This window comes from Chiloscyllium plagiosum, unplaced genomic scaffold (genome assembly GCF_037043375.1).
Source record: "Chiloscyllium plagiosum isolate Xiang-an unplaced genomic scaffold, Cpla_swu_hap1 HiC_scaffold_15, whole genome shotgun sequence".
Lineage (NCBI taxonomy): Eukaryota > Metazoa > Chordata > Chondrichthyes > Orectolobiformes > Hemiscylliidae > Chiloscyllium > Chiloscyllium plagiosum.
In genome coordinates, this window is record NW_028270153.1 from 41,515,371 (window position 1) to 41,542,658 (window position 27,288).

Genomic DNA, 27,288 nt, shown 5'->3' on the forward strand with positions numbered 1-27,288 from the left:
GATAGGAAGTTGAAATTTTAACCATGAAATTCAAACCTACAATCGCAGTCTACATGAAGTACAGTAGAAGCTATGAAAGGGAATTAATGGTCTACAAATTAAAATGGTAAATACAAGGAATAGTGGGAATGAAAATAATCTTGCATCTTTTCCTTGGATCCCCAAACTCCTGGCTCCAATGCACACAATATCTAATTCAGGGGTAGCTTTCTTCTTTTAGGGTAGTTTGTTAGCAAGATATTTTACAACATTATTCTGCTTTTGAGGCAATTGAGAGAAACAAAGATTTTTGACTCGAAAAATGCAAAATGACAGGTTACCATCAGATTGATATATTATTTTACAGTCTTTCACAGGAAGGAACAGCATGAAACCAAGACCTACCATTGTCAGCTGCCAGGAACATTGCTTCATATACATTATCTTTAACGAAGGTTGACTCTCTATCTAGGACTGCTGTGGTTGTGATCTGACCAGTTGTGGCATTAATATTCAGCCAGTTTGCAGGATCTGACAGTTCAGAGTATCTTAAAAAGATAACAAATATTAATAGAAAATTTAACTACTTAGTCAGGCAGCCAATTATAGAGTAAGTTAAATACATATGAAAGCAACAAATTTATAAGCAATAGTTAACACTGTAATGCATTTGAACCTATTAGTGAAGATGGAACATCAGATACTTCTAACTGGAATAGTATGGCAACATCTGTACCACCATGCTCTTTAGTTCACTTGTTTATCATTGACTTTGGGGAGACCTATTTCCAAGAGGTAAGAATTCTATGTAAATAGTTAATTTGATGTCAGTTATAACCTGCGTGCCATAACCTTGTTTTGGACATTTTTGAAGATCACCTCTCTAAGATGGATGTTTAGAGTCACTAAACAATGCTGGATAATTTTTTTAACAGTTTTTCATTTCTTTATTTACTTATTAGTGCCCCTTAGGTTTCCATGTGGCACCATTCTAATTTATTTTGCCCTTGGTAGCATTAGGAGGACTAAAGGGGTTCCTAAATAAATACACACTTACTTCCTAATGAAAGAGACCAAAGAATAGAAACCTAGTTGGATAAGAGGTGTTCTGCATTCACTTCATACCCATCTATACGGGCTGTACCTGTATAGATGAACATACCTCAGCTTGGCTTTTCTTCAGTGATGCAAAACTTCCTAGTCCTATGGGAAGCATCACTGAAACAAATGAATGTCTGAATTATTGTTACTTTGGACCTATTTTCAGCAACATCCAAATCAAACCCCAAGAGCAATTTTTATATTTGTCAGATGTCCCTAACACACCCTGCCTGATTTAATTTTATAATCTCCTTATCAGTTACTGTCTGTGTTGCATCTCACCAGTGATTATTTCGAGCATGTAATGTTAAATTAAAAATGTGTGAAAGAATACTTAACAGAGCAATCATTAAACAACTGGATGAGAACCCCATTGTTAGACTCTCAATGCCTGTCTTCTGCATCTCGGAGTTAGTCCCCCTTCATTTTAACTTGTTACATCTTAACTCAGAAGGGCAAAAGGTGAGTTGGCTATAGCAAAATCTTGAGGCAAAGTGATCATCTATTGTTGGAAAGAGTCACTGGGAAGGGAGAACTACAGTATCATGCAACCCATGGTGCTTTTACGTGAGCTTGGGTTTCCTGCGTGCTCTGATCAAATCTTTGAGTCCCAGGGGATGGGTTCAAACCCTGAAAGTTAGTGGCTTTCAATTCAGTGAAGTATTAAATGTAAATCTCAAATTCCAACCAAACCATCCTATGTCTGGTTTTAATGAAAGTTGGATGAAAGGTGCTGACTGATTCACTTGATGTAAACAAATCGGCCATTTTTTAAAGGAGGCTGTATTTAATGGTTTGTTGCTGCTTCTCCCTTATCCTGTCCTAAAAACTGTCACATTGGTGGCTTTCTTCACTTCTGATGAAAGATTATTTTCCTGAAATATTAACTCTGTTTTTCTCGACAGATGCTTCCTGACCTCCTGATATTTCTTGCAGCACTTATGTTTATATTTCTGGGGGAAATGGAGATGGGGTGGGCTGGATCCATATGGTTAATGCCTTTACAGCACTGCTTGTGGGTTTAAAGGAGCAAGAGTGTCTCATCCCAGCAAACATGCTTACTTGTAAACACCTCACTTCCCAAACTGAATGGACACCATCTGAACCAGCAACAGCTTCACATCACGATCTATCCACAATACCAAGACTTAATCCAGACCATAATCTTCCGAGTAAGAGCCCCTTCTACTGAAACAAAACCACACACCTTGCCATCAGCTACAATCTCTCTAAGTTTCCTGATTGCCTTGATGGATCCTTACGCAGCAGGTTTCCCCCCCTTTCGGATACACAGCCTGTCAACTAGCTGGCTGCCAAGCAGATGAAACCTGTACTTGCTGGTTTTCCATTCTTAATTGTTTATCACCCATTCCTCACTCTCAAGCAAGCAGTTCCATGAATGTTGGAACCATAGTGTCTGTGCATCCTTCCTATTTGAAGATTGATATTGGCCTGAGAACAAGCTTTCAGCCTGTGGCTGAGGTCAATTATTAGTTAAGTATAATGAATTGTTTAAAATTTAGATTGAATGAATCTTTTTTAAATGCTGTGGCTTTACAAAAATTATTAGATCTCAGTTAGATCACAAGATGTGTTATGTATGGCAACCAGACCAAAGAAAATTGAGAGAGAATTCTAACCGTCCCCTCAATTCCTTACTCCCTTTCTCCCCACCCAGCAGAAAGCTGGAGGAACACAAGTTAAAATCCAAACAATATATACACAGCATGTGTTTCCTCTCCAATTAGTTTTATAAAACTGTTTCTTCAGAGACTGAGGAACAAATTAAAGATGCAATATTATATATGCTACTTTAACTTCCCATTGAGGGCAGAACCTATTTCAGACACTTATTTCAGTCCTGTCACCAGCAGAGACACTGTAAGATGCATGTAAAGTTATTTTTGCAGCACTTAGAGGAGCAGGTCCCACAAAGACAGCTTGTGAAAATACTGTCATGCACACAAGTCACCACCGACCCAATCTCTCACATTGAAACCCATCAAATCTGTTACAATTTACCTTAGACTTAACATTTCACCTCAACCTTAAAAGTTCCTAAAACTGGGAGCTACTTCTGGATGTCTAGTACAGGTAGTCAGCTGGCCAATGCAAGGTTAGTAAGGGCAGACCTTTAAAACACGGAACAAGTCTTTCAGCACAGTCAACAGGTGAATAGTCTCATACATCCCAACAACTTCCCATCTGTGAGTAATAAGATTCCCGAAAGTGTGGCCAAATTCTATCTGCTAAAACGGGCCATAAAGGAGCAATAATTATAGGTATTCAGAAATTGATGTCTGAGGAAAGTGGAGGTGCTGGCAAGTGAGACCATGGACTGTATGAGTTTAGACAGTAATTAATTTTCACTGATATAACCTTTGGAGGAAACACATTCAGGGCCATTAAATATTAAAAGCAATCATATAAAATAAATACGCATGAAGTCGTGGTACATTGCGCATAGAGGATATTATCAAACAGGCTCATCCAGGTCTCAAACTGACATTGCACACATTGATGTTCCAAAGTCTTATTGCTTTCAAGATGAAATAATTTACTGGTCACTCTGAACAGACTTTCCAGCACACCTGGCTTTAAAACAAATGTAACTTCTGATGATGTGGAGGTTTTTCACTCTATACAGTGTTATTCGTAAGGGGACAGAAAGACAAGCGCATAAATTATGCATGTTCTAAAAGTGATTTACACAGAAAATCTGTGTAAACATCCTCTTTGCCATTATCTAATATTTTATACAAACATGATTATGGAAGTTGAAAAAACATGCACCAAGATTCCTGCGCAACCTTTTTTTTGTCAGCTCATATCAGTACAATCAAAACAGTGCAAGTAAACCTGCTCGTTTTGTTGTAGATCAACCTAGACTTGATAAAGGATAACAATCACCAAGGCAGTATTTTAAAAACATTATTAAAGCAGCACATGATGCAAATGCATATCAGGACCAATTAAGCCCTATATAAAAAGCTGCCCTTTGTCTTGACAGATGTTGATGGACCTGCTTTAAATATTTCTATAAATTTCAGTTACTGTATTTAAGACTTCTAACATATTGTTTAATTTTATCATCGCAGTCAAAATTATGCTTTAAATAAATACCTCCATTGATTAAGTGTAGATCTTAAACAAAAAGCAATAATGTACAGGTCTTGTCTAATATGAGAGATGAGCAGCACAATATAATTTCGAGCTGATGCATTAATTCCTTAGTGTGAAATTGGCAAAGTTTATTTATCACATCTTTTTAAAAAAATGCTTTTATTAGACAGACATTCATCTACATGCATTTTGCCTAGCTTAACATAATAATAAACTGCATTTTATAACTTTGCAATAAGATATTTTTGAGTATGGTGAGCCAACCTCAACCTACAAAGAATTTCATTTAGGGCAGTAGCTGTTTAAAAAATGCTGTTTCTAAGTTCAGAGAGTGATTCAGCTGAAATTTTTTAAAAAATGTGTGTAACTTTATTCTAGAAATAAAAAATACACAAGATGACTGATTTGCATATTTAAGCAGAAAAACTTGCATATTTAAGCAGAAAAATACTGCAAAGAGACACAAAACGAAAGTCAGTTAGAAGCTGAATAGTTTTAGCAACCAAAATGTATTGAAAGTTGGCATAAATGAAGTTTTAGTGAAGCAGAAACTTCAATTAACAAATTGATTTCAAGATCCTTATCATTGTTTAAGTCCTTCTGTGCCCTTACTGAACTATATTTAGCTAATCTCCTTCAACCATGCATCCTAACTCTCACCTTCTATTTCCCTGACTTTGGACTACTGCTGATTCCACTTCAATGCACCATCAGAGCCCAGTCTTTCATGAATTGTACACGTAGATGCTGGAATTTGTTTCCCAAATCGTTCCATCTTAATATCTCTTTTTAACTTACAGACGTCTATGAAATTCCTACCACCCAAAACATGCCTTAATATTATCTTACTCCTTATTTTGAAGAAAAAATTCTCAGTTCTTACTCAATGTCTACCACCATGTAAAGCATTCAGATCCATCTTCATGCATGACTGTTGGAACAAAATATCCCAATATGTAACAAAGGCCAATAGAATAGAATTTTCCATGACTGGAGAAGCAAACAGTGGCAAATGCTAACTGCCAGTGTTAATAACATTCCAAAAGCTACCGATTGGCAGAGAGGTAGCACCGTCCATGAGATGTCAATGGCATATAATGGTACCGTGCAAGTTAAACCATGTGGTCCAACATAGCAATTCCAGACTCTGCTGGGAGTGACTTTGGAATGGCAAAAACAAAATTGTATTTGCATGGATAAAATGGGCCTCAATTTAAAACAAGCTTCATGCTCTCACTTGTTGATCAAATGATATTATTACCAGAAGATGAATGAACATTACTCCGGTTGGTCAGCAACCAGTTAGCAAGTGTAGAACTTTAAATTTGTAGGATTCCTGAAGAAGGGCTCATGCCCGAAATGTCGATTCTCCTACCCCTTGGATGCTGCCTGACCTGCTGCGCTTTTTCAGCAACACATTTTTCAGCTCTGATCTCCAGCATCTGCAGTCCTCACTTTCTCCTAGAATATTATTTTACCCAATTCTTCTGCCTAATTCTCTACCCTTTTGAGCTATCTTGAAGAGATAGTTCCTTTGACATGGGCATACCAGATGGCCAGTGTCAAATCTGCCCATTGTCAATGGGAGGTAAATGTCTAACAAAGGTGAACCAAATAGTCAAAGCTCCCATCATGTGAGGCTTCAAGATCCATCTTTAGATTATTTTCATTGCACAATTTTCATTATCAGGACTACCATTGCAGCAGATCTTACTTAGTTTTAATTAATATTACATGTATAAATATTGTTGGAATATGGCTATTAGTCTGTGACGATAACATAACTAAAGCAGAAGCAGGGGAGTGATAATTTGACTTATCATAGGATTGGTAATATTTTGTTACGTTGCTGATTTCTGGTCTTCACGGACAGCCAGATTGCACTTGCTCTTTGCACAGGATGTGGCCGGCTTTAGTGTGCCATTTTGTGGCAAATCAGTGAGCCATAGAAACAACAAAAATTTGGCAGAGCTGTAAACTGGGCTGCTCCTTTGTTATCAACCATTTACACTCTTGGACAAAATCGAAACCAACACCAATATTTTTGGGCTTGGGGTGGAAAAGAATGGCCAAGTTCTTTTTTCTTCTGTAGTTGATCATCTTACCGTACAGCTTGCTGCATAAAGCGATCAGGATCTTGAGCCGCAAATGTTGTCAGCAGTGTGCCCACAGGCATCTCTTCCTCTTGCCTGATCAGTTTGGGATTTGGAATGAAAAATGGAGCTTCATTGACATCTGTGACAGAGATAGCAACCGTTGCTGTGGACTGGAGTGAAGACTGAATTCCAGCTGCTAGGGGTGCTTGATTCATCACCACTACTGTCAGCACAAAGGCCCTGTTTATTTCATAATCCACTGGCTGAAAAACAGAAAAGCCAATATTTTGGATTAACTACCTAAAGCCAACAGATACAATGACAAAAAGGGAAAACAAATCATGTTAAATTCACCCTGGCAATAAAAACATTGGAAACATTAACAGTGCACTTATGTAGATGAAGCATTCTATTGGGAGTTCAATTATTTTTCAAAACAAAAGCCATTTTCTCTCAATTTTGCTATTATGCGACACAAATATTATTTATAGCTCTCAATATGAGAAAAACAAATTTCAGAATTCAAACCCTGATCTCTTCATGTTTTTTACTACTTGGGCAAAGGTGGATACATTAAAATTTAGATTAAGACTTTATGTTACATCAGAATTCAGATTACAGAAATTATGCTTTTCAGAAAGTATTATGGGTGACAAAAATAATTAAATCTCCAGACTGGCTTTTCACAGAGTTCCAAAGGCCTTTAAAAATGGTGGGCTAAATCCAGATCAGAAGCTGCATTATTGTATCTGCATTATTGTTAAATTCCATGTTTACTGACTGGTAGAAGGGAAATGACATGATCCATATACAGGAAAATCAAATTTAACATGGCAATCTGATGTAGTTTAGGAAAACTAAACAGTCACCCAATACTTTAGTTTTAACATTTTCCAGCTGAGTCCATTATGACTGTTTGACCGAGTTTCAAAAGATCCAACAGGTCACTTACCTCAGCAGGAGCACAGATGTATATTTTTGATTAAAATTTTCATGAACAAATTCAAACATTATAACTCCCCCAAATTGTCATTATATTGTCAAAAACAAGCTTCCATAGATATTGATTATAATTAGTGAATGGAAGCTTGTTTTTACAATATAATGACAATTTGGGGGAGTTATAATATTTGAATTTGTTAATGAAAGACAATTTTCTGTATCAATAATGTATGAGAGACAACTCACTTGACCTTTTTGCATCTTCATATGACACCTGTGATGAGCTCAGAGTGGAGACTTGTGTATGCATGGAGGTGAGAGTGAGTGAGCATGCGAATGAGTGACCACATGCATGTGGTCATTTCCATGGAGAAGGTCTGCCAAGTAGGGATGTTTCTCAAAACTTATTTCCTGCTTGATGGTGAAAATTCAGTCCTTTACTTCATAAACTACTATTTCTTGTAACTGGCCATGAAATCCTGGAAGTAGTGTAAATGAATGGCTTGGTTACCAATAATGACTACTGTTGTTACAATATTCTTTGCAAGGGTCATCAACAAGGGTTCTTAACAGAAAGATGAAAGGGACTCAGTTGCCATCATATTTCTGAGCAAGCCGATTTGAGCTCAATTTGTGACATTGCATATTCAATGCTGCTCAGCAAACTGCACCAGTTCTTCAAAGAACTTTATCTGTAGTCAAACTGCTGCGTACACACTGTGGTCCTTTATTGAAGTCAACGTTAGCAATTCAACTACAATCAGTCCAATTCTGAGCTTATGCGGAGATCATCAACTATAGATACATCTTCATCTGCACTAGGGAACCAAAAAAAGTTTCAAATAAGAAACAATGATTGGAGCAAGTTTTAGTGAGGATTATTTGGTGTCGGCTTTAATAAGGCAGTTGTGGCTAGTTACCTGGATTTTGTGCGGCATTTCTAAAGTAAGACGTTGTGTCTGTCAGCTAAATTCAGCAAAATAAGCCAACTTTATAAAATGCTTAGAAGTTTTAATCAGTGCATGCAACATTTGAGTTTAGGAAAAAAAATCACTTCATAGATCAATTTTATGTAGCTATTTATTTGTAAAACCTGACTGATTTTATAGTCTTCGGTAGACCTGATCTGTGTTTCCATTTCTTTTTTAAATCAAAGGTTGCTTATCAACTCTTTAAACACCTTCACGCATCTTTAAATTAAATAATTGTGATTTTGCTTTAAAATAACGCCATTCAAAAAGGAACTCTTTTCCCAAACTCTTGTGAAAGATTCTCAGCAAAGAATCACAAACCATGACAGGGGCTGAGATACTGCCAACAAGTAAATAATCATCTATGGATCACTGCAGCAACTCAATTTCCAAGATTTATAGATCTCATCATGCACAAAAGTGTTGAATTATTTAGCATTCCAGCTAAAAAAGGATATGGAACATTCACCATGAGGATGGTGAATCAGGATTTATATCCCACAAGTGTTCAGGCCTGATGATATCTGATCAAAAACAGTATGGGTGAACCAGGGCAACAAGATGAATGAAGCATCAATTATAACCCTCGGGGGTTTCATGAGACGTGATTTATATATAAAAAAAGCAGAATTATCTGTTAATAAGTTAAGGTGGTTAAAAAAAAGACAGTTCAATGGTATATTATGGGATGAATTTCTCAGCTCGTGAATGCTGAGTCAGTTGGAAATGTAAGAGAAAGGAGATTTTCAAAGTTGAGGCAAAAAAAGCCTGATCCTCCCCCAGTTTGAAAAGTGACATGGGAGTCTCACTAGTAAGTGGCAAGAGATCCATTTTCAAGCATTAACAACTCATTATTATCTATCTTACCTCATTGCTATGCAATTTGCTATTTTTACTGGCAGCAGAGAGAAACTAGGTGGGGACCAAATCAAAACATGAAAGTCTGCGCGTGTGCTTGCTGCAGTTCACCAGGGTCCCCTCAAGATTTTCAGCTTGGTTGGCATTTCTCAACATCTCTGGGCATGCTACATAGACAGCAATCTCCTTCATCCATTGAGACTGGCATCAGCAAAGCATCAGCCTCACAACATCATAATTGCACATTTAGGACTGACATAATAAAGTTCAGCAATTCAATTTGCACTTTGGAACTCACCACCATCTTACATTGCAACACCTTTGGCAGACTGCTTTGCAGCAAGAACATGCATCCATCACATGCACCAAAACAAGGGCTCTTAGCAGGCTCTCTCAGTGTACGTTCATTTTGTGTTTACTTGACTGTTCACTGCATCTCTGCCTTGCCTTGCCTAGCCAGGCAACTTGTCATGTTTGGCAGCAATAAACAGTCAATGAGTAGTCTGGTTAGTTAGGGGTCTGATCTGTTGTCAGTCAGGAAACATGGTGAGGTATCCTGGTTAGGTAAGCAGGAAGTGCATAGAAGAGAAAGGGTTAGTGATTTTGAGAGATTGTGAGGGTGAGAGCTATTGATGAAAGATGCTGCCTGCAATATTGAGAGTGACAGATGATGAGCCTTGATGGGAGGTGGGTGGAATGTCTGAGTTTGAGAGAGTGTGAAGGAGCAAAGTGAAGGTAATGAAGGTGATTCACCTTCATATGCCATAGCTATACATTCCTCCAGACTGTGGACAATGCCTTGACCATAGAAAATAGGAACAGGAAAGGGCCATTCAGCCATTCAAGCCTGCTCCGCCATTCAACATGATTATAGCTGATCATCAACCTCAGTGCTGAAAATGTGTTGCTGGAAAAGCACAGCAGGTCAGGCAGCATCCAAGGAGCAGAAGAATTGATGTTTCGGGCATGAGCCCTTCTTCAGGAATGAGGAAAGTGTGTCCAGCAGGCTAAGATAAAAGGTAGGGAGGAGGGACTTAGGGGAGGGGCGTTATCTATCGCATTTCTAATGCCCCTCCCCTAAGTCCCTCCTCCCTACCTTTTATCTTAGCCTGCTGGACACACTTTCCTCATTCCTGAAGAAGGGCTCATGTCCGAAACATCGATTCTCCTGCTCCTTGGATGCTGCCTGACCTGCTGTGCTTTTCCAGCAACACATTTTCAGCTCTGATCTCCAGCATCTGCAGTCCTCACTTTTTTCTCATCAACCTCAGTGCCCTATTTCTACTTTCACCCCCAACCTTTGATCCCTCTAGCCCTAAGAGCTATTATATATAACTCTGTCTTGAAAACAATCAATGGTATGCTGTCAAATGCTTTTTGTGGTAGAGAAATCTATGGCTGAAGAAATTTCTCCTCATCTCAGTCCTTAAATAACATACCCTGTATCCATAGTCTGTGACCCCCGCTTTTGGACACCCCAATCATTGGGAACATTCTTGCTGCATTTACCTAGTCTAGCCCTGTTAGAATTTTATAGCTTTTGAGGAGGTTCCCCTCAGTCTTCTTCTAAGCTCCAGTGAACATTGTCTTAACCGACGCAGTGTCTCTTCATACCTCAGTCCTGACAACCCAGGATTCAGTCTAATAAACTTTTGTTGCACTCCCTCCATAGCCAGACCATCCTTGCTCAGGTAAGGAGGTCAAAATTGCACACAATAGTTGAGGTGTGGCCTCACCTCGGCACTGTATAATTGCAGAAAGAAATTCTTGCTCCTGTACTTGAATCCTCCCACTATGTAGACATATATTATTTGGTTTCTTTATCACCTGCTGCACCACCAATTTTAGTTGTTGGGGTATAAGGACACCCAGGTCTCATTGCACTTCCCTCTTTCCCACTTCATCACCATTCCTGTTAAAATGGAGAACCTTATATTTAGCCACATTATGATTTATGTTAAACAACTCACTGGAGGAAAAGGAGGAGGAGGCAACTCCACAAATATCCCCATTCTCAAAGATGGAAGAGCCTAACATAACAGTGCAAAAGACTAGGTTGAAATATGTGCAGCAGTCTTCAGCCTGAAGTGCCAAGTGGATGATTCATTGTGGCCTCCTCCAGTGGTCTCCACCATTACAGATACCAGTCTTCAGCTGATTTGATTCGCTCCACATGATAACAAGAAACGATTGGAAGCAATGGATATTGTAAAGATTACTGGCCCGGACAACATTCCAGCAATAGTCCTGAAGGCTTGTGCTCTAGAACTTGTCGCTCCCCTAGCCAGGTCATTCCAGTACAATTACAACACTGGCATCTACCCAACAATGTGGAAAATTGCCCAGATATGCCCTGTACACATCTGACTGGCCAATTATTAACCAGTAAAGTGGTGGAAGGTGTCATCAACAGCAGCACCTGCTCAGCAATAACCTGCTCAGTGATGCCCAGTTTGGGTTCCGTGAGGGACACTCAGTTCCTGACCTCCTCACTGCCTTGGTTCATACATAGACAAAAGAGCTGAATTACAAAGAGAGATGTGAGTGACAGCCCTTTACATCGAAGGTGCAAATGGCATTGAGAAACATAGCAAAACTGGAATTATTGGCTATCGGGGCAAACTCTCCATTGGTTGGAGTCATACCTGGCACATAGGGAGATGGTTGTAGATGTTGGAGATCAGTCATTTCAGTTCCAGAACATCTCTGCTAGAGTTCCTCAGGGTAGTTCCTCAGCCCAAACCATCTTTAGTTGTTTTACCAATGATCTTTCCTCCATCATAAGGTCAGAAGTGAAGATGTTCACCAATGATTATACAACGTTCAGCACTATTCGCAACTCATCAAATACTGAAGCAGTCCATGTTCAAATACAACAATATCTGGATAATATCCATGCTCAAACTGACAAGAGACAAGTAATATTCATGCAATTCACACAAATGGCAGACAATGACCAGCAAGAGACAATCTAACTACCATGCCTTGACTTTCAATGGTCTTACCATCATTGAATCCGCATTATCAACATCCTTAGGATTATCATTGATCAGAACTCAATTGGACTTGCCACACACACACACAGTGGCTACAAGAGCAGGTCAAAGGCTCGGAATACTGCAGTGAATAATTCACCTCCTGACTTCCCAAAATGTTCATCATCTACAAATACTCACCATTTGATTGGTGCCACATTCACAAGCATCCATTCCCTTCATCACTGACACTCAGTAGTGGCAGTGTATACTATCTACAAGCTGCACTGCAGAAATTCACCAAAGATCCTGAGACAGTATCTTCCAACTCCACAACATGTCCATCCAGAAGGATAAGGATAACAGATATATGGGAACACCACCAACTGCAAGATCTCCTCCAACCACTCACCAGCCTGATGTGGAAATATATCACGGTTCCTTCACTGTCACTGGGCCAAAGTCCTGGAATTTCCTCCTTAGGGTGATTGTGGGTCTAACCATACCACATGGTCTGCAGCAGTTCAAGAAGGCAGCTCGCCGCCATCTTCTCAAGGGCAACTAGGATGGGCAATGAATGCTGGCCAGCCAGCAAAGCCCATGCTCCACAAATAATGAAGAAGGAATCTGCCATGCATTTCTCCACTTACTCAACTTGGTAAATCACATTGAAGCATCTCTACATCCTCTTCACAGCTCACCCTCCCACCCAGCTTTGTGCCATTTGCAAACTTGGAGATATTACATTTAAATCATGAAGATATATTGTGAATAGCTGGGTTCCAAGCACAGATCCCTGCAGTACACTCCTGGCCACTGGCTGCCACTCAGAAAATGACCCATTCACTCCAACTCTTTTATCACCGTCTGCCAGCCAGCTCTCTATCCATGTCAGTACACAACACCCAATCCCATGAGCTTTAATTTTACTTGCTAATCTCTTATGTGGGACTTTAGTGAATATAATCTAAAAATCCAAATAAACTGTATCCAATGATTCCCTTTTATTAACTCTACTATTACATCTTTGAAAAAAATCCAAGGGATTTGTCAAGCATGATTTCTCTTTCATAAATATGTGTTCAATCTATCTTAACATTTTTCCAAACACTCTGCTATGGAATCACTTATGATGGCCCTGTACATTCTCATTACTACTGAAACCAGGCTAACCAGTCTATACTTCTCTGTTTTCTCTCTACCTCCTTTCTTTCAATAGTGGGGTTATAGTTGGAGCTGACCTCCAACCCATAGAATCTGTTCCAAAGTCTGCATGATCTTAAAAGATGACCACCAATGCACTCACTTTTCCTAGGGTCATTTCCTTAAGTATTCAGGGATGTGGAATATCAAGCTCTAGCGTCTTGTTGGCCTTTAAACTCTTTAACCAGGGTGGCTACATCAGAATGTTCTGGCAATGCCAGACAGAGTTTGCAGCTGGGGATTAAATATAATATTCAGAGTGTGAACACTGCAAGGTCCTGGTACCGGCTAGTAATTCACCTCTGTCAGTGCAAGATCATGCAAGAACAATGTTGTGGAGGTGTGGTGCACATTTAATGGGGCAAGCACCATAAAATTGAGCGAGTAAAGTCACTACAGCTCATGAGGGAACTCCTCGATGAAATTGAAACAGTCAAATTTTGGAAAAATAAATACAGTGAAAGTTGATAGCCTAAAAATGACGTTTTGAGGCAGACTCATACCGGACATCAAACATCAATGCTTTTTTTTTCTTTCCTCAAATGCTGCCAGATCTGATGACATTTTCCAGCCCGTGTTTGTTAACAGAGTTAACGTCTTTTGTTGTTGTAGGATATCTGCACAATATAAACAAAATTGAAAAGATCCAATCTCTTTCCTCTAGGGTAAATTCAGCCCATGTCAAGTGTGACAGGGGTGTAGTTAAAGGATAAAGTTACAATGCACTAACATGAATTCTCCAAATGATCACCCAAAGCTCACTGTCGAAGCATGAGCTAATATCTTCACAAAATCTGAATTTAATAAATAATTTGTTAAGACATGTAACTCCTACTATTAGATAGGACATACCTGACTAGTGATATGAAAGTGATAAGGAGGAGTTATTAATGAATATCACAACTATAAATCACACAACACCAGGTTATAGTCTAACAGGTTTATTTGGAAGCACTAGCTTTCGGAGTGCTGCTCCTTCATCAGGTAGTTGTGGAGCAGGATCATAGGTCACAGAATTTATAGCAAAAAACTACAGTGTCATGCAACTGAAATGATATTTTGAACAAACCGAGATTGCTGTTAAGTCTTTCATCTTTTAGAATGGGTTGCAGGTTTTGGTTCATTAATATGTAAATCCCAGAACTTCTTTAAAGCCACATTCTCGAGACATCTCAGCTCAGACAATGCAGTAATGGTGTGAGGTTAGAGTCTGTCAGTATCTCAATCTTGAGTCAGACTCGTTCTATTTCCAAAGTAGAATTTACAAAATATTACATGGATTGACTGCCTGCAGATTGTGTATTTTTTGAGCAAAATAGAATCTTTCTGCAAAAATAATTCTGCAAATACAAATTCACCCCAGAGACATATATGTGTGTGCACGTGCATATGAGTGTGAGAGAGAGAGAGAGAGAGGGAGAGAGAGAGAGAGCTTGTCAGTATGAGTGCACGTGAGCCCATGTGTGTAAGCTTGATAAAGTGTGTGTGTGGGTATGATGGAGTATAAGCCTGTGAGATGGTGTGTGTGTATGAGAGAGAGCCTGTGTCTGAGAGAAGGTCTATGTGAGTGTGTAAGTATGTAAGAGTGTGTGAGTGTGCTGTGCGTGGTGTGTGTGGTGTGGTGTGCGTACGTGGGGTGTGTGCGTGTGCATGTGTGTGTATGTGTGTTGGGGGTGGGGGGGGGCGGGGTTGGGTGTGTGTGTATATATAGTGTAGTCGGGTCTCCTGTAGTGACATGAACCCAAGGTCTTGAGGCCACCTCCATGGCTACCGAACTTGGCTATCAGCCTCTGCTCGGCCACTTTGCGTTGTTGCCTATCCCTGCACACAACTACCTGATGAAGGAGCAGTGCTCCGAAAGCAAGTGCTTCCAAATAAATCTGTTGGCCTATAACCTGGTGTTGTGTGATTTTTAATTTTGTCCACCCTAGTCCAATACCAGCTCTTTCACACCATCACAACTTTGTTGCAGATCCAAGGCTTCCTCTGAGCAATGCCATTGAATATTCACTAGAACGATAATATTGGCTGTGGCATTCAGTATGTATATCTATGATTCTTTCAAAAATAATTATGAATAGTTTAAAAACCTCAAAAAAGAACAGAAAAAAATAGTCAGTACCTTTACCACTGTAACGATGCCATCATTGGTAACAGGATCAGTTTTAACAATGAAATGACCAGCAGGGTCTCCGCTGACAATCCGGTACACTGCATTCCAGTTGGAAGTATGTGGCTGGTCGCGATCTGTGACTGTCAAATTAGCAACAATTGCATCTATTTTGTTCTCTTGAACTTCTCCATAAAACTAGGAATAAAAACATGAATCTTTAAAGATGGGCACATTGTTTTGCACTTTTCACAGAATCTCATACGTTTACAACATCTGACAGGACATCAGGAATTAAATAAAACCAACCAATCCCTTTACAATATGGGCAGTTTATTTACTTCAAATTAACAGGTGAATGTACCTCCATATGTATACAAGGATCACAATAAACCAATGCAGCTTCCAAATGAAATGATGGTTAAAAGCCTATATTAAATGTAGCTAATTTGGGGAGATTGTAGCATTATTACATCATCAATAGATTTGTAACCCAGAGCCCAGGCTAATGTTCTGAGGGCATGCATTCAAATCCCACAATGGTGGTTACTGAAATACAAGTTCAATTAATAAATCAGGAATGAATCTAGCGACTGTGAAACTAGCATCAATTGTAGTAAAAAACCATCTCATTCAAGAATGCCTTTTAAGGAAGGAAAGCTTGACACAATTACCCGATCTGGTCTTCATGTGATTGGCTCTTAACTGCCATCTGAAAAGGTATGGCAAGCCACTGATTTTCAGTGGTATTTGGGATGGGCAATAAATGTTGGCCTTACCAGTGATGGCCACATTCCATGAAATAATTTTAAAAATTATAATGCAATTTATGGAAGAAATGCCATCACCAAAAAAGAGGAATGCAGTTAGAACATACTAATTAATATTCTTAATAATTTAAAGAGCATGTCAAGATACTCCAAATCTTAAATGAACACAGTGCATATATGTTCATCTAGTGACATGCAGAACAGTATATTAACAGCAATCTTGTTACAACCAGATGAGTGGTGAATTGAACCCCGTCTTTTAAACCCCCTCAGCTGACACTTCAAACCATTCCAAAGTTTCCTTGAGTGAAATAAAAGACTTTGAAAACACATTATTACTTACTATCCACTAGAAAAATAATAAAACATGACATTATATTTATGTTTGTCTCCTTTTGTTAAAAAGGAGTATCAAATACAAAAAGTAAGATCAAAAATAGACAGTTCAAATGTCTTAAGAGTCTTTATCGTGTGAAGTTTCAAGCTAAGACCACAGTTGTTTAATGATGCCTTATATCCTGAACAGTGGTGAAGTGTGGATATACTTGCATTCTCAGTTAATGGATGTTTCACAGATTTGCTTTATCACTGGACACTGTTTTTGAAAGACAAAGGGAAATAGGTGCAGAGAAAGAGAGCAAGCCTTCCAATTCTATGATAACAAATTTATCTCTTCTTTATTTCTCCTCAAAAGCTGTTGACAGAAAGACAGTACCTTTGTGTATTCCATTGTTTAGCTTTTTTGTTCCCCCCAAGCTTGAAAATCTGAAGTCGCTTTCAACTGAATTTGTGAAACTTCCAGAAAGGAGTAAATCAAACTGGAACTATGGATTAGAGTTTTGCTTTTGATTATTTTAATGAATTGTTCATTTAACTATCTTCCGGGACTATCTTACGCTGAAAGATTGGAGCGACTGGGCTTGTATACGCTTGAGTTTAGAAGGCTGAGAGGGGATCTGATTGAGATGTATAAGATTATTAAAGGATTAGACACTCTGGAGGTAGGAAGCAGATTTCCGCTGATGGGTAATTCCTGAATCAGAGGACACAGTTTAAAAGTAAGGGGTAGGCCACTTAGAACAGAGTTGAGGAAAAACTTCTTCATCCAGAGAGTGGTGGGTATATGGAATGCTCTGCCCCAGAAGGCTGTGGAGGCCAAGTCTCTGGATACTTTCAAGAAAGAGGTGGGTAGAGCTCTTAAGGATAGTGGAATTAAGGGTTATGGGGATAAGGCAGGAACAGGATACTGATTGAGGATGATCAGCCATGATCATAATGAATGGTGGTGCTGGCTCAAAGGGCAGAATGGCCTACTCCTGCACCTATTGTCTATTGTCTATTAAGTTCAGACTGTGTCTTGTTTCTTGGTGGCTTTATGAATTAGTTCAACCGGGTCCGGTGATCACTCCAGCCATCTAACGTCAATATTCTTCTTTTTCTTTAACCACTTTAGTCCATGAAAGGCATTAAAAATCAAATGATGGAAGTTGAAAATTGATATTCTACTTTGCCAGTATCAAAACAGATTTCCTCAACTATACTTATAAGTTTACTATTTCTTTAGCAGTGCAGAACCTGTAATTGTTCTTATTTGCTACATTCCCATTAAAGATCATTGGGGTACATTTTACAAAGCTGGAATTCAATCCATTCTTAAGTTCAGAATTCATTGGGAAGTCAGACCCAGCAGCCCAGCATGTGAAGAAATCCTATCTGGATTTGATCTTGCTTTAGGTGTATCTTGGTTCTGGTATTAAACTTCTTTCAAATTGGCACATTTCAGATCTTTTGCCCAAATCTGACATTGTTGGATAGTTGAATTTACATTATATGTTTTAAAACTTGATTGCAAATATTTTTAAGAAAAATGATACGTACATTGCTCCCTACATTAGTATTTATTGCTGGATAATGCAATGTTTTTGCTTTGTTTATATCTTTTGTTGGCAATAATACCTACAATACGCTGTTTGCCATTTCAATTCAATACAACAAAGCAATGGCTCTCTGGGGATTCAGCAAGTGCTTCCTGATCTCAATGATAAAGATAATCTCACATTGAGAGAGTGAAATCAGTCTAAGAGTGAACAGAGTGAACTAGGCATGTTGCAAATGATCAGTTTGTGACACATGGTTGTGATTTTTATTTTCCATTAATGAGGTAAATATTCCCAAGGCTTCTAATTTCAAAAAATGCAAAAGTGACCAAGGGAAGTGACTAGGAAATAAATCTTCAAAAACAAATTGAAAAATGTTTCTATGATCTTCTGTAGAAAGAAGATCAGACATGATGTCAAATTATCTGCCAATTCACCACAAGCCTGTTTGCACTGCCAGCAGGAACAAATTTCACTTTTATACAGAACAAAATCCTAAAAGGCAAAGGGTTCACTTGTTTATTTAAGCAACCATGAACTAACTATGAAGTAACAGATACTATTAAGTAAAAATGAAAAACTTGTAAAAGAATAAAAAGCAGTTGAAAATGAGTAAACTGAGAGTTTAGAAAGCTAAAGAGCGATGCGAAGATAGTAGTATGGGGCAGAGTCTTCCCATCCCCTTAACAATATAGGCAATAGTGCAATCTTCCATCCAAGGTTCTAATGGTGAGATGGGAATCTTGCTGGTCAGCACAAATTTGCATACAAGAAAGAATTGAATAGCCTTTATTTCACTAGACCCAAGCAGTACATGTTTATACATTGCCAATTACAGATCAAACTTAGACACAAAACTACCTCGGCACAGCATTTTTATTACAAAATTTGGTACAGAAATAAAATTACAGAAAAGAGTTCTGGCACTTTGCTTCCAGTCCTCACTGGGGCCTGGCTACACACTGTCCCTGTGACATGCCAAACCTGCACGCCCCTGCAGGTGGAGGCTGCTACCGCAGATCAGGACATTGCCACCTAACCCCGGGAGGCCCTTACAGGAGGAGACTGATATGTCAGGCCAGGAGGTTGTCACACCAACGCTGGAAGGCTGCTGTGCCAGGCTGGGAGGTACCATGCCAGCATCTGGAGACCAATGTGCCAGGCTGGGAGGACACCATGCCATGCTGGGAGGCCGCTGTGCAGAATGGGAGTTGTCGTCAAAGATCAGAAGTCAAAAGGAAAAAAAGGAGAAGATGAAGACGAAGACAAAATAAAACACTAGGAGGAAGAAAAAGAGAAGAGAAAGAAGAAAAGAAGAATGGGCGGAGCAGATGAGCTCAGGCTGGAGCATGCTACTCTGCCGCCATCTTGCAACCATTTTCTGTATGCCATTAATCCTTGACTTCACCTCATTTATATGCAATTTCCTATTCACTAACAGCACGGTGAGAAAACTGCATGCTTCTTTGGGCCTCAACCTTGGTCAGTACTTTCCAACATCTGAGGACACATTATATGGACAATGACTGCCTACAGTCTTTGTCTGACTTTGGCATCAGACATGTACCAGCCTCACTACGTCCTCATGGCACATCACCAACTCACTAATTATAATGCTCTCTACTTCAATACCACACTTAGAAGCACACCAACATCTTTCATTACAATGTAGCCACCAAAAAACTGTGCATCAAGGGACAGATACCAATCTCCTGTATCAGAACAGGGTGCATCTCAGGATTCTTTGCTGCATACTAGTCCTCATTCAATTTGTGCTTACTTGGACACTTGCTGCATCACTACCTCAACTTGCCTTACTTTTATTTGCATTGCCATCTCATTGAGAATGTATGGCCTCAAAGTGCTTGTCTTGCCTTGCCTTTTAGTGCTGACACAAAGCCAGGCAGTTCATCGTGGTTATCAGCAGTGAACAGTCAAGGGGCTAGACATCTTACCGCAGCATTGTGCGACGTCAATGTCAGATGTACATCATACATCAGCATGGAACAAACACGCTGCATGTGCTTCAGCCCAATGGCTATTTATCCAAGACTAAGGGAACCAGCCCTGTCCACGGGACTGTCATCAATCAGGATGTCTCACCATATTCAATCGAGGGGCTTAGACACAACATTGGTCATTTCAGGTGGTCAGGGCTAGGGATTCCATACAATTAGAGGCCAGGGTGTGGGCCATGTTCAGTCCTGCAGATCCAAAGCAACCATTCCAAGATTGGCAGTAAGTTATTTTGGGAACTAACAGAGATCAGTCCTGGGCATTAAAAGTCAAGACAGGTCATCAAGAGTCACTACTGTGGTGGGTAAGTTGGAGAAGTCAATTGTGGAGATTGGAAGAAGGATTCTGAGAGATAATAATTATGACAGTGCGTAAGAATGGGTGATGATAGTGCAATTGAGGATATGATTAGATTAGATTACTTACAGTGTGGAAACAGGCCCTTCGGCCCAACAAGTCCACACCGACCCTCTGAAGAGCAACCCACCCAAACCCATTGCCCTACATTTACCCCTTCACTTAACATTATGGGCAATTTAACATGGCCACTTCACCTAACCTGCACATTTTTGGATTTTGGGAGGAAACCAGAGCACAGATGGAATGTGCAAACTCCACACAGACAGTTGCCTGGGGCAGGAATTGAACCGGGGTCTCTAGGGCTGTGAGGCAGCAGTGCTAACCACTGTGCCATCGTGCCACCCAGTATATGTTACTGCAGGGAGGGCAGGGTAGGGGATGTGACAAACACCCTGGCTTTGACATTTCTTGGGATTGGGGGAGTGATGTGCATCCTGATGGTTGCCATAATTAAGCTGCAGGCCAGGGTTCGTGATAATGTTGGAAGATAAATACTCCAATGAAAGTGTTGGATGGGAATGTGCCAAAGCAACCATAATTGAGGAGTCCTTTAGGCAACCCTGACTGAGGCCTAGCGCAGATACAATGCAGCTGTTCTTCCACTGGGACCAAAGGAGATCCAATAATAGGCCCCAGAAGATGGGTTCTGAAGCCTGGATCAGTCTCATGGAGCCTTGCAGTGCATCTCAGACAGAGTGACCTACATACTCCCAGCATGTGAAGCTGGACCAGCTAATGAGGGGATGTATTGGAGACTGGAGAGATAGAAGAGCAATAGCAGTCTTTCAAGGAGGAAGATAAGAAGACTGAGCATAAGGACCATCACTTTTAGCATGGCAGAGTGCTGGGCACAACAAGCCAGGCAGGATTCATTGACACCCACATCCAATAGATATGGTTGGTTGAGATTATCATTTATTGGGTGTAACATTATGTTGTTTGAAAGGCAACTAGCCCCTGTTTATTCCCAGAAAGAAACAGTGTTTTTGTTTCCTTCTCCCCCCTTTAAAAGTGAATGTTATCACCAATTTGAAGGCATTCTAACGTGTTCCAAATTGAACAGTGACAAGATATTATGATTTGCTGGTCATTAAGGAAAGAGTACTTCTGCCGCTGGTGAGCGCATGAGCTTGATGCTGTTGTGGTGTGATGTACACAGAGTGAGGTTAGTAGTGGAGATAACTCATTAAAGTTCATGGAATCCACAAAATTGGCAAGTAGTCTTGTTTGGTGAAATTAGCTTAAGTGAGCAAAAGCAAAATACAAAAATAAACCAAGGGCCAAAGCTGTAGCATTGTCAATATCTGAATTAGACTGTAGTGGTTTCATATTGCAGCTCACCAACACTTCACAAGGGCAATTATGGATTCACAATAAATGCTGACTCTGTCAATGAGACCCACACGCCCCACTCCCCAAAACAAAAACAATGTTTGTAGTGTTAACTTATGGTTGCCAAATGAGGAACACCAGTAGGTGGAGCTGTAAGAAGAAAAGACAGAAATTATGGAGTGATTGTTTAACAAAGTATTCTTATTGCTTGCTCCTGCAATTTGAAATCTGTTTCTAGCTATTTCTAAACTGCAATCACCTCACACTTAATCAAGAACCTCACATTAATGGTAATGATGATGATGATGCAAAAAGGTATGAATCCTTTGGAAGAGTTTTGCTTACCTTTCAAAAGAAAACCTGAAGAGACATGTGGACAGGCATAATCAGGTTGAATCCACAGGCACACAAGTTGTTCAGATTTAACAAGGAGGACAATTTTATAGGGAGTTTCATCATAATTACTGATGACTATGTATATGTATATGCTAATCTGCTTCCTTTTACATCTGGAGTCATTCCTTATATGCTAGAAAAACGAAGGTTAAGAGATTTGCAAGAGAGATGATAGGCTTTGCCATTATAGACAAACTGAAAAAAAAATTACTTGTTCACTAACACTGAAAAAGAATTAGAAGTCATTTTCAACAATCTTACACGTGAAAGAAATTACAAAGACACTGACATCTAATTTCAAGTCAGAAGAAAATGCAAAATAAATTGACCATTATCAGATGCTCAAAGCAGTAAGCCAATGAGATAATCCGTCAGTACTGAACACCTAACTACTACCACCTCAATGGAATTCTGGTGAAGCTGAGAAGTTGGAAAGTGAAATAAAAACAAAAATCATTGAAGGAAATCTCATCAGCTAACAACATTAGAGAATGATGGAATGCCATCAGTCATTCTTGCTCCCCGAAGTCCAGAGCTATTGATAGTAAGGTGATCAAAACCTATGTTCCAAGTTCAACACCTGTAGATACAGGACTCAGCTCATGTGCCAGGAAACCAAAGCAACATCTATCACTGAAATGGAATGGCAAATTGTTCAAACAATGTTTCAACTATGGTGCTGATTACCCATACCAGACAGTGTTCCTACCAGTGAGCTGCGCAAAGTCTTTGCAAAAGCTTATCATTTACTTTCTTTTGTTGCTCATCAGGAAAATTTACTACTGAGGCAACTATCAACAGGAGGATACGTCATAGCCATCCTGCAGGATAACAATCAGACCATTTATCACTGTACATCACCAAAAAGCCCAAAGGTGATCACTCTTCGTCCTGAAGTGTGCCCAGCCTGCCTCAAATTATCTTTGAGGGACAAGGTAATGTTGAACACAGGTATTTGCCCCAAACAAGATGCTGCTGTCAAACCAAAAAGATGTTCTGCCTGTCACACCATGACAGTGTTTTCATGTTAACACAATCACAATCCTTGTGATCCTCTCGAAATGTTTGAACTACCTCGAAGACCATGGACTGAGGTTAATTTTAATTTTGAAGATTTGTATGCTGAAGAATGGGTGCGTATTGTCACTAACCACTGTGGCAGATTCCTATCATGGAAACAATTTTATTTATTTCAGTGAACTTAGTCTTTGCATAGTTTGGACATCTTCACCCTTTTTGGAATTACTCAAAATGGTAAGTAGTGTCAATGGATCCCAATTCAATTTATGAATTGTCTAGGATTTTCTTATCTAAAAGTAACACTCCATTATGAAAGAGATAATGGAGAATAGAAAAATGTATGCGTAATTGAAAAATGGTAATATGTAGCTGACAGCAAGTAATGGAAGCAAGAATGGTTTCATTCTCTTCACAATTATAATGATTTCTCAGTCAACTATTGGAACATCTGCAGCCATGCCTACATTTGTGCATTTTATAAACTACCCCACAGAATTAATCAACACATGCGGCAATGCTGTTTAGAACATAAAGATTGAGAGAGAGTAAATGCAGAATAAAAGATTAAATTCAGAGCTACATGATGAAAACCAGGAGGTAAAGTACTTGTGTGACATGATGGTCATGTTGGAGAAGAAGTAAATCTCTTTTGATATCCAACGCTATGTTGATACAAAAGGATCAATGATTACTACTAACTGTGATTCACAAATCATTACATGGCACAAATCATTCTTCAAAGCTCCGAAAACATCATTGGTAAGCATTGAATCAGATTCCAACGTGGTATCTCTGATGAAGATCATGAGTCAGATGAGACCACGGCTGATGTTAGATGTTTATCTATTTGTGACAGAATAGATCCATTGTATATAAGTGACAATGTGAAGAACTGAACAAATTTAGCTGGTGAACAAGGCTCATCATATTATAAATAACTGATCACATCAATATACTAATAGAAGATATAATGCAATACTTTGAATTGTCAAATGATTCTTATGTTTATTGCCTACACTTCCATCTTGTCAACTGAGAAGGGGAGGGATGAAGTAGCACATTGTTCAATAGCATCGTTTATAGTGTTCACTTTTTCCTGCTATACAGAACAACACCAATAGGAAGAAGAAGCAGCTGGAGTGATTGTTTAATAAAAAGTCCTTGTTGTTTGCTCTGTTTATGCTTCAGGTCTACAGCTATCTGTTATCTGGTACTTGGTGAATCCATTAAAGCAACAAAATAGACTGGATAGATATTCAAGGAGAAAGTGAGGTCTGCAGATGCTGGAGATCAAAGTTGAAACTTTATTGCTGGAACAGCACAGCAGGTCAGGCAGCATCCAGGGAACAGGAGATTCGACGTTTCGGGCACAGGCCCTTCTTCAGGAATGATATTCAAACATACTCAGAGGATGCTGCCATATCTGTGCCATTCCCTGCTATGCCCAAGTGCTGCACCTTTCTGTAAAGTCTGCACTAATGCTGACAGTGGGGCTCCACATTGGGAAATCCAGCCATCAGCATGGATGTCTCAGTCCCGTAAACTCTACAATCTGAATATGACTGACTCATTTATGTGGGAATCCAAGGGTCTTCCTCTTCCATTCTGTTACAAAACAGGCAATCCAAAACAAAACAGTGGAAATGGTTAAAAAAAAATGAGTGTTGAGTTAAGTCACTCTGCCACCTTCTTCTCCTAATTCCACCTACTCCCTTTTTTTCTAGGTACTCAAGGTTACAGGTTTAGAAGGAGTTGTTGATATAGTTTTGTAAGTTTCTGCACAGCATCTTGTAGATAGTACTTGCTGCAGCAATTGTGTCCCAATGGTAGAGGGAATGAATATTTAACACTGTAGATGGAGTGTCAATTAAGCAGGATACTTTACATTTGTTTTGCATGGTGTCAGCTTTCCTGACTATACTTGGAGTGGTATGCATCCAAGCTGGAGGAGAAAGTGAGGTCTGCAGATGCTGGAGATCAGAGCTGGAAATGTGTTGCTGGAAAAGCGCAGCAGGTCAGGCAACATCCAGGGAACAGGAGAATCCATCACACTTCTGGTTTATGCATTGTAAATGGTGAAGAGGCTTTTGGAGTGTCAAAAACATGTCATGTGCCAAAACATTTCTAGCCTTTGAACTGCTCTTATAGCCACAGCATTTATTTCAATGGTCCATTTTAGCTTTTGATACATGATAATTGCTAGAATGTTAATGTCAGGTAGATTGTGAATGTTGTAGGTACACCAGAATCATTTGGCTTTGAGGTTTTCTTGGTTCTAGAGTACAATTTTTCAGGATGGCAACTAGGGTGATGTCATAATCATAGCTTTTGCTGTATCCAGTGCACTCAGTAGTTTCTGGATATCATGTACAATGAGTCAAGTTGTCTGAAAAATGTTGTATGAGCAATCCTCACCACTGACAATCATGTTTTATGAGGCAATCTGCACAATTGCTCACTTGATGCTGCGTTTACTACCACACCCTCTTTTATGGAGGAACTACAGAGCCCAACAGATCTAGATTAGAAGAAGAAAGCCGTTTGCTCATCTAATGAGAAGAGGAACCTATCTTAAACAAGATGTAAGTTTATTGTTATGTTAGCAATATGTACAGGGGGTTACAATGATGACAGACTTTATTGCAAAGATTATAGGGAGCACATGGAGAGCAGGTCTTATTCTTCAAGATTCTGCGCTGTTCTCTCATGAAGTCTGTATGACATCACCATAATCAGAGGTGCTTAATGAACTACTCAGTATTCACATTTGCAGGTCCACACATCCTCATGCAAGAGAGATTAGCTTCTGCGAAAGTGGGGAAATGATGAGATGCGCAAGATGAATCATTCACTTACACTTCTAGCTGAAGATGGTTGAAAAGTTTCAGTCTTGTCATTTGCTTTCACCAGCTTGATCATGCAAATGATCCTGGAATCTCCATCTCTCATGAGCTCCCATTGATTTGTTTGGCATGCATTACAAAATGTGGCAGGACGGTGAAACTTTGACTTGATCCACTAGCTGAGAGATCAATTAGCTCTGACTAAAACCATATTGCTACCATTGCTTTTCATGCATATATGTTGCAGATTCATCAGGTTGGCACCCAATGTGTAGACACAGCTGATCTTACTTCTGACATAACCACTAACTCTTGAATTATGTGCTGATTTCTGCCTACATGCATTTAATATATCAGTATATGTTTTCTTGGACAGCAAAACTCTTTTGTGAGATGTCTGTTGTTGGGAGTTCAGCATAAGTCAGGCTGGTATTATGCAGCCTGAAAGAGCTAAGCTGTAAAAAATTTAAGAGGACTAACATTTGAGATTCTCTATGATTGTGTTGCCAGTTGAAACTGGTCACAAGATGCAATGGGTACTCTTCATCCAACTCAGATCCAACTTGCTCAATGGGTTCAATGTACAATCAAAGGTCCTGATTAAAATTTAAATGCACCTGCTCTTACATATCGGTGGTTTCACCAGCTATTTACAGCAGGGTGACTATTATTGCTACCACTCCTGGTGACTTCGATGATTGCCCAGGATTTCTGTGAAAATGCCACCCCATTTTTCCTGAATGTAAAGGCGGAATATTCTAACCACAATCTTCTCCTTTAATCTCTCTAATTTGCCATTTCACTGAGATATACCCTTAGTTTTTGACTGTAACTCAATGATATCATTTGAATATGGTGTATCAGAAGCTACTAGAAATGTTGCCTCAAGCTTCAAAGTCTAATACCATGATGGTCACTGATGTGATTTCATATCCTTACAATAGAATCCATCAATGCATACCTAGAGAAAATTATTCATCTCAAGGTAAGAACATTGTTGCCATTAGGCAGCTCATTGAAATACAGCACTGTACTTTCAGGATATCTTAATTTTTAGTTTTACTTAATTACACTACTGCAGTAGAGCTAGGGTGACAACGTTTAAATTTTTATCAACCTTATTCAAATCTTCTCCAAAATGCTGACTGTGTATAAGAGCATTATATTCTTTTAGTTCTCCAACTTAACTGTCGAGTTATTTTGGAAACTTTGAATCATTTGAAAGATCCTTTCCTTTCTATACCAAAAATTCTTAAGGTTTTGAATTTTCTGTAGAATAAGAATCTATTTTTATGCTTTGTCAACTACAAGAACAT

At 39.3% G+C, this 27,288-nt stretch overlaps 1 protein-coding gene across 2 annotated transcripts in view; it reads right to left on the bottom strand.

The window, feature by feature from the left end:
• LOC122560076 (cadherin-4-like) overlaps positions 1–27,288 on the bottom strand; it is a 673,208-nt gene that overhangs the window by 60,388 nt on the left and 585,532 nt on the right. For both annotated transcript variants that reach the window (XM_043710292.2, XM_043710293.2), the window contains 3 exons: positions 15,371–15,556; positions 6,309–6,562; positions 385–527 (listed from right to left, as the gene is read on the bottom strand). In XM_043710292.2, coding sequence (XP_043566227.1) covers positions 385–527; positions 6,309–6,562; positions 15,371–15,556 — 583 coding nt within the window. The remainder of the gene's footprint in view (positions 1–384; positions 528–6,308; positions 6,563–15,370; positions 15,557–27,288) is intronic.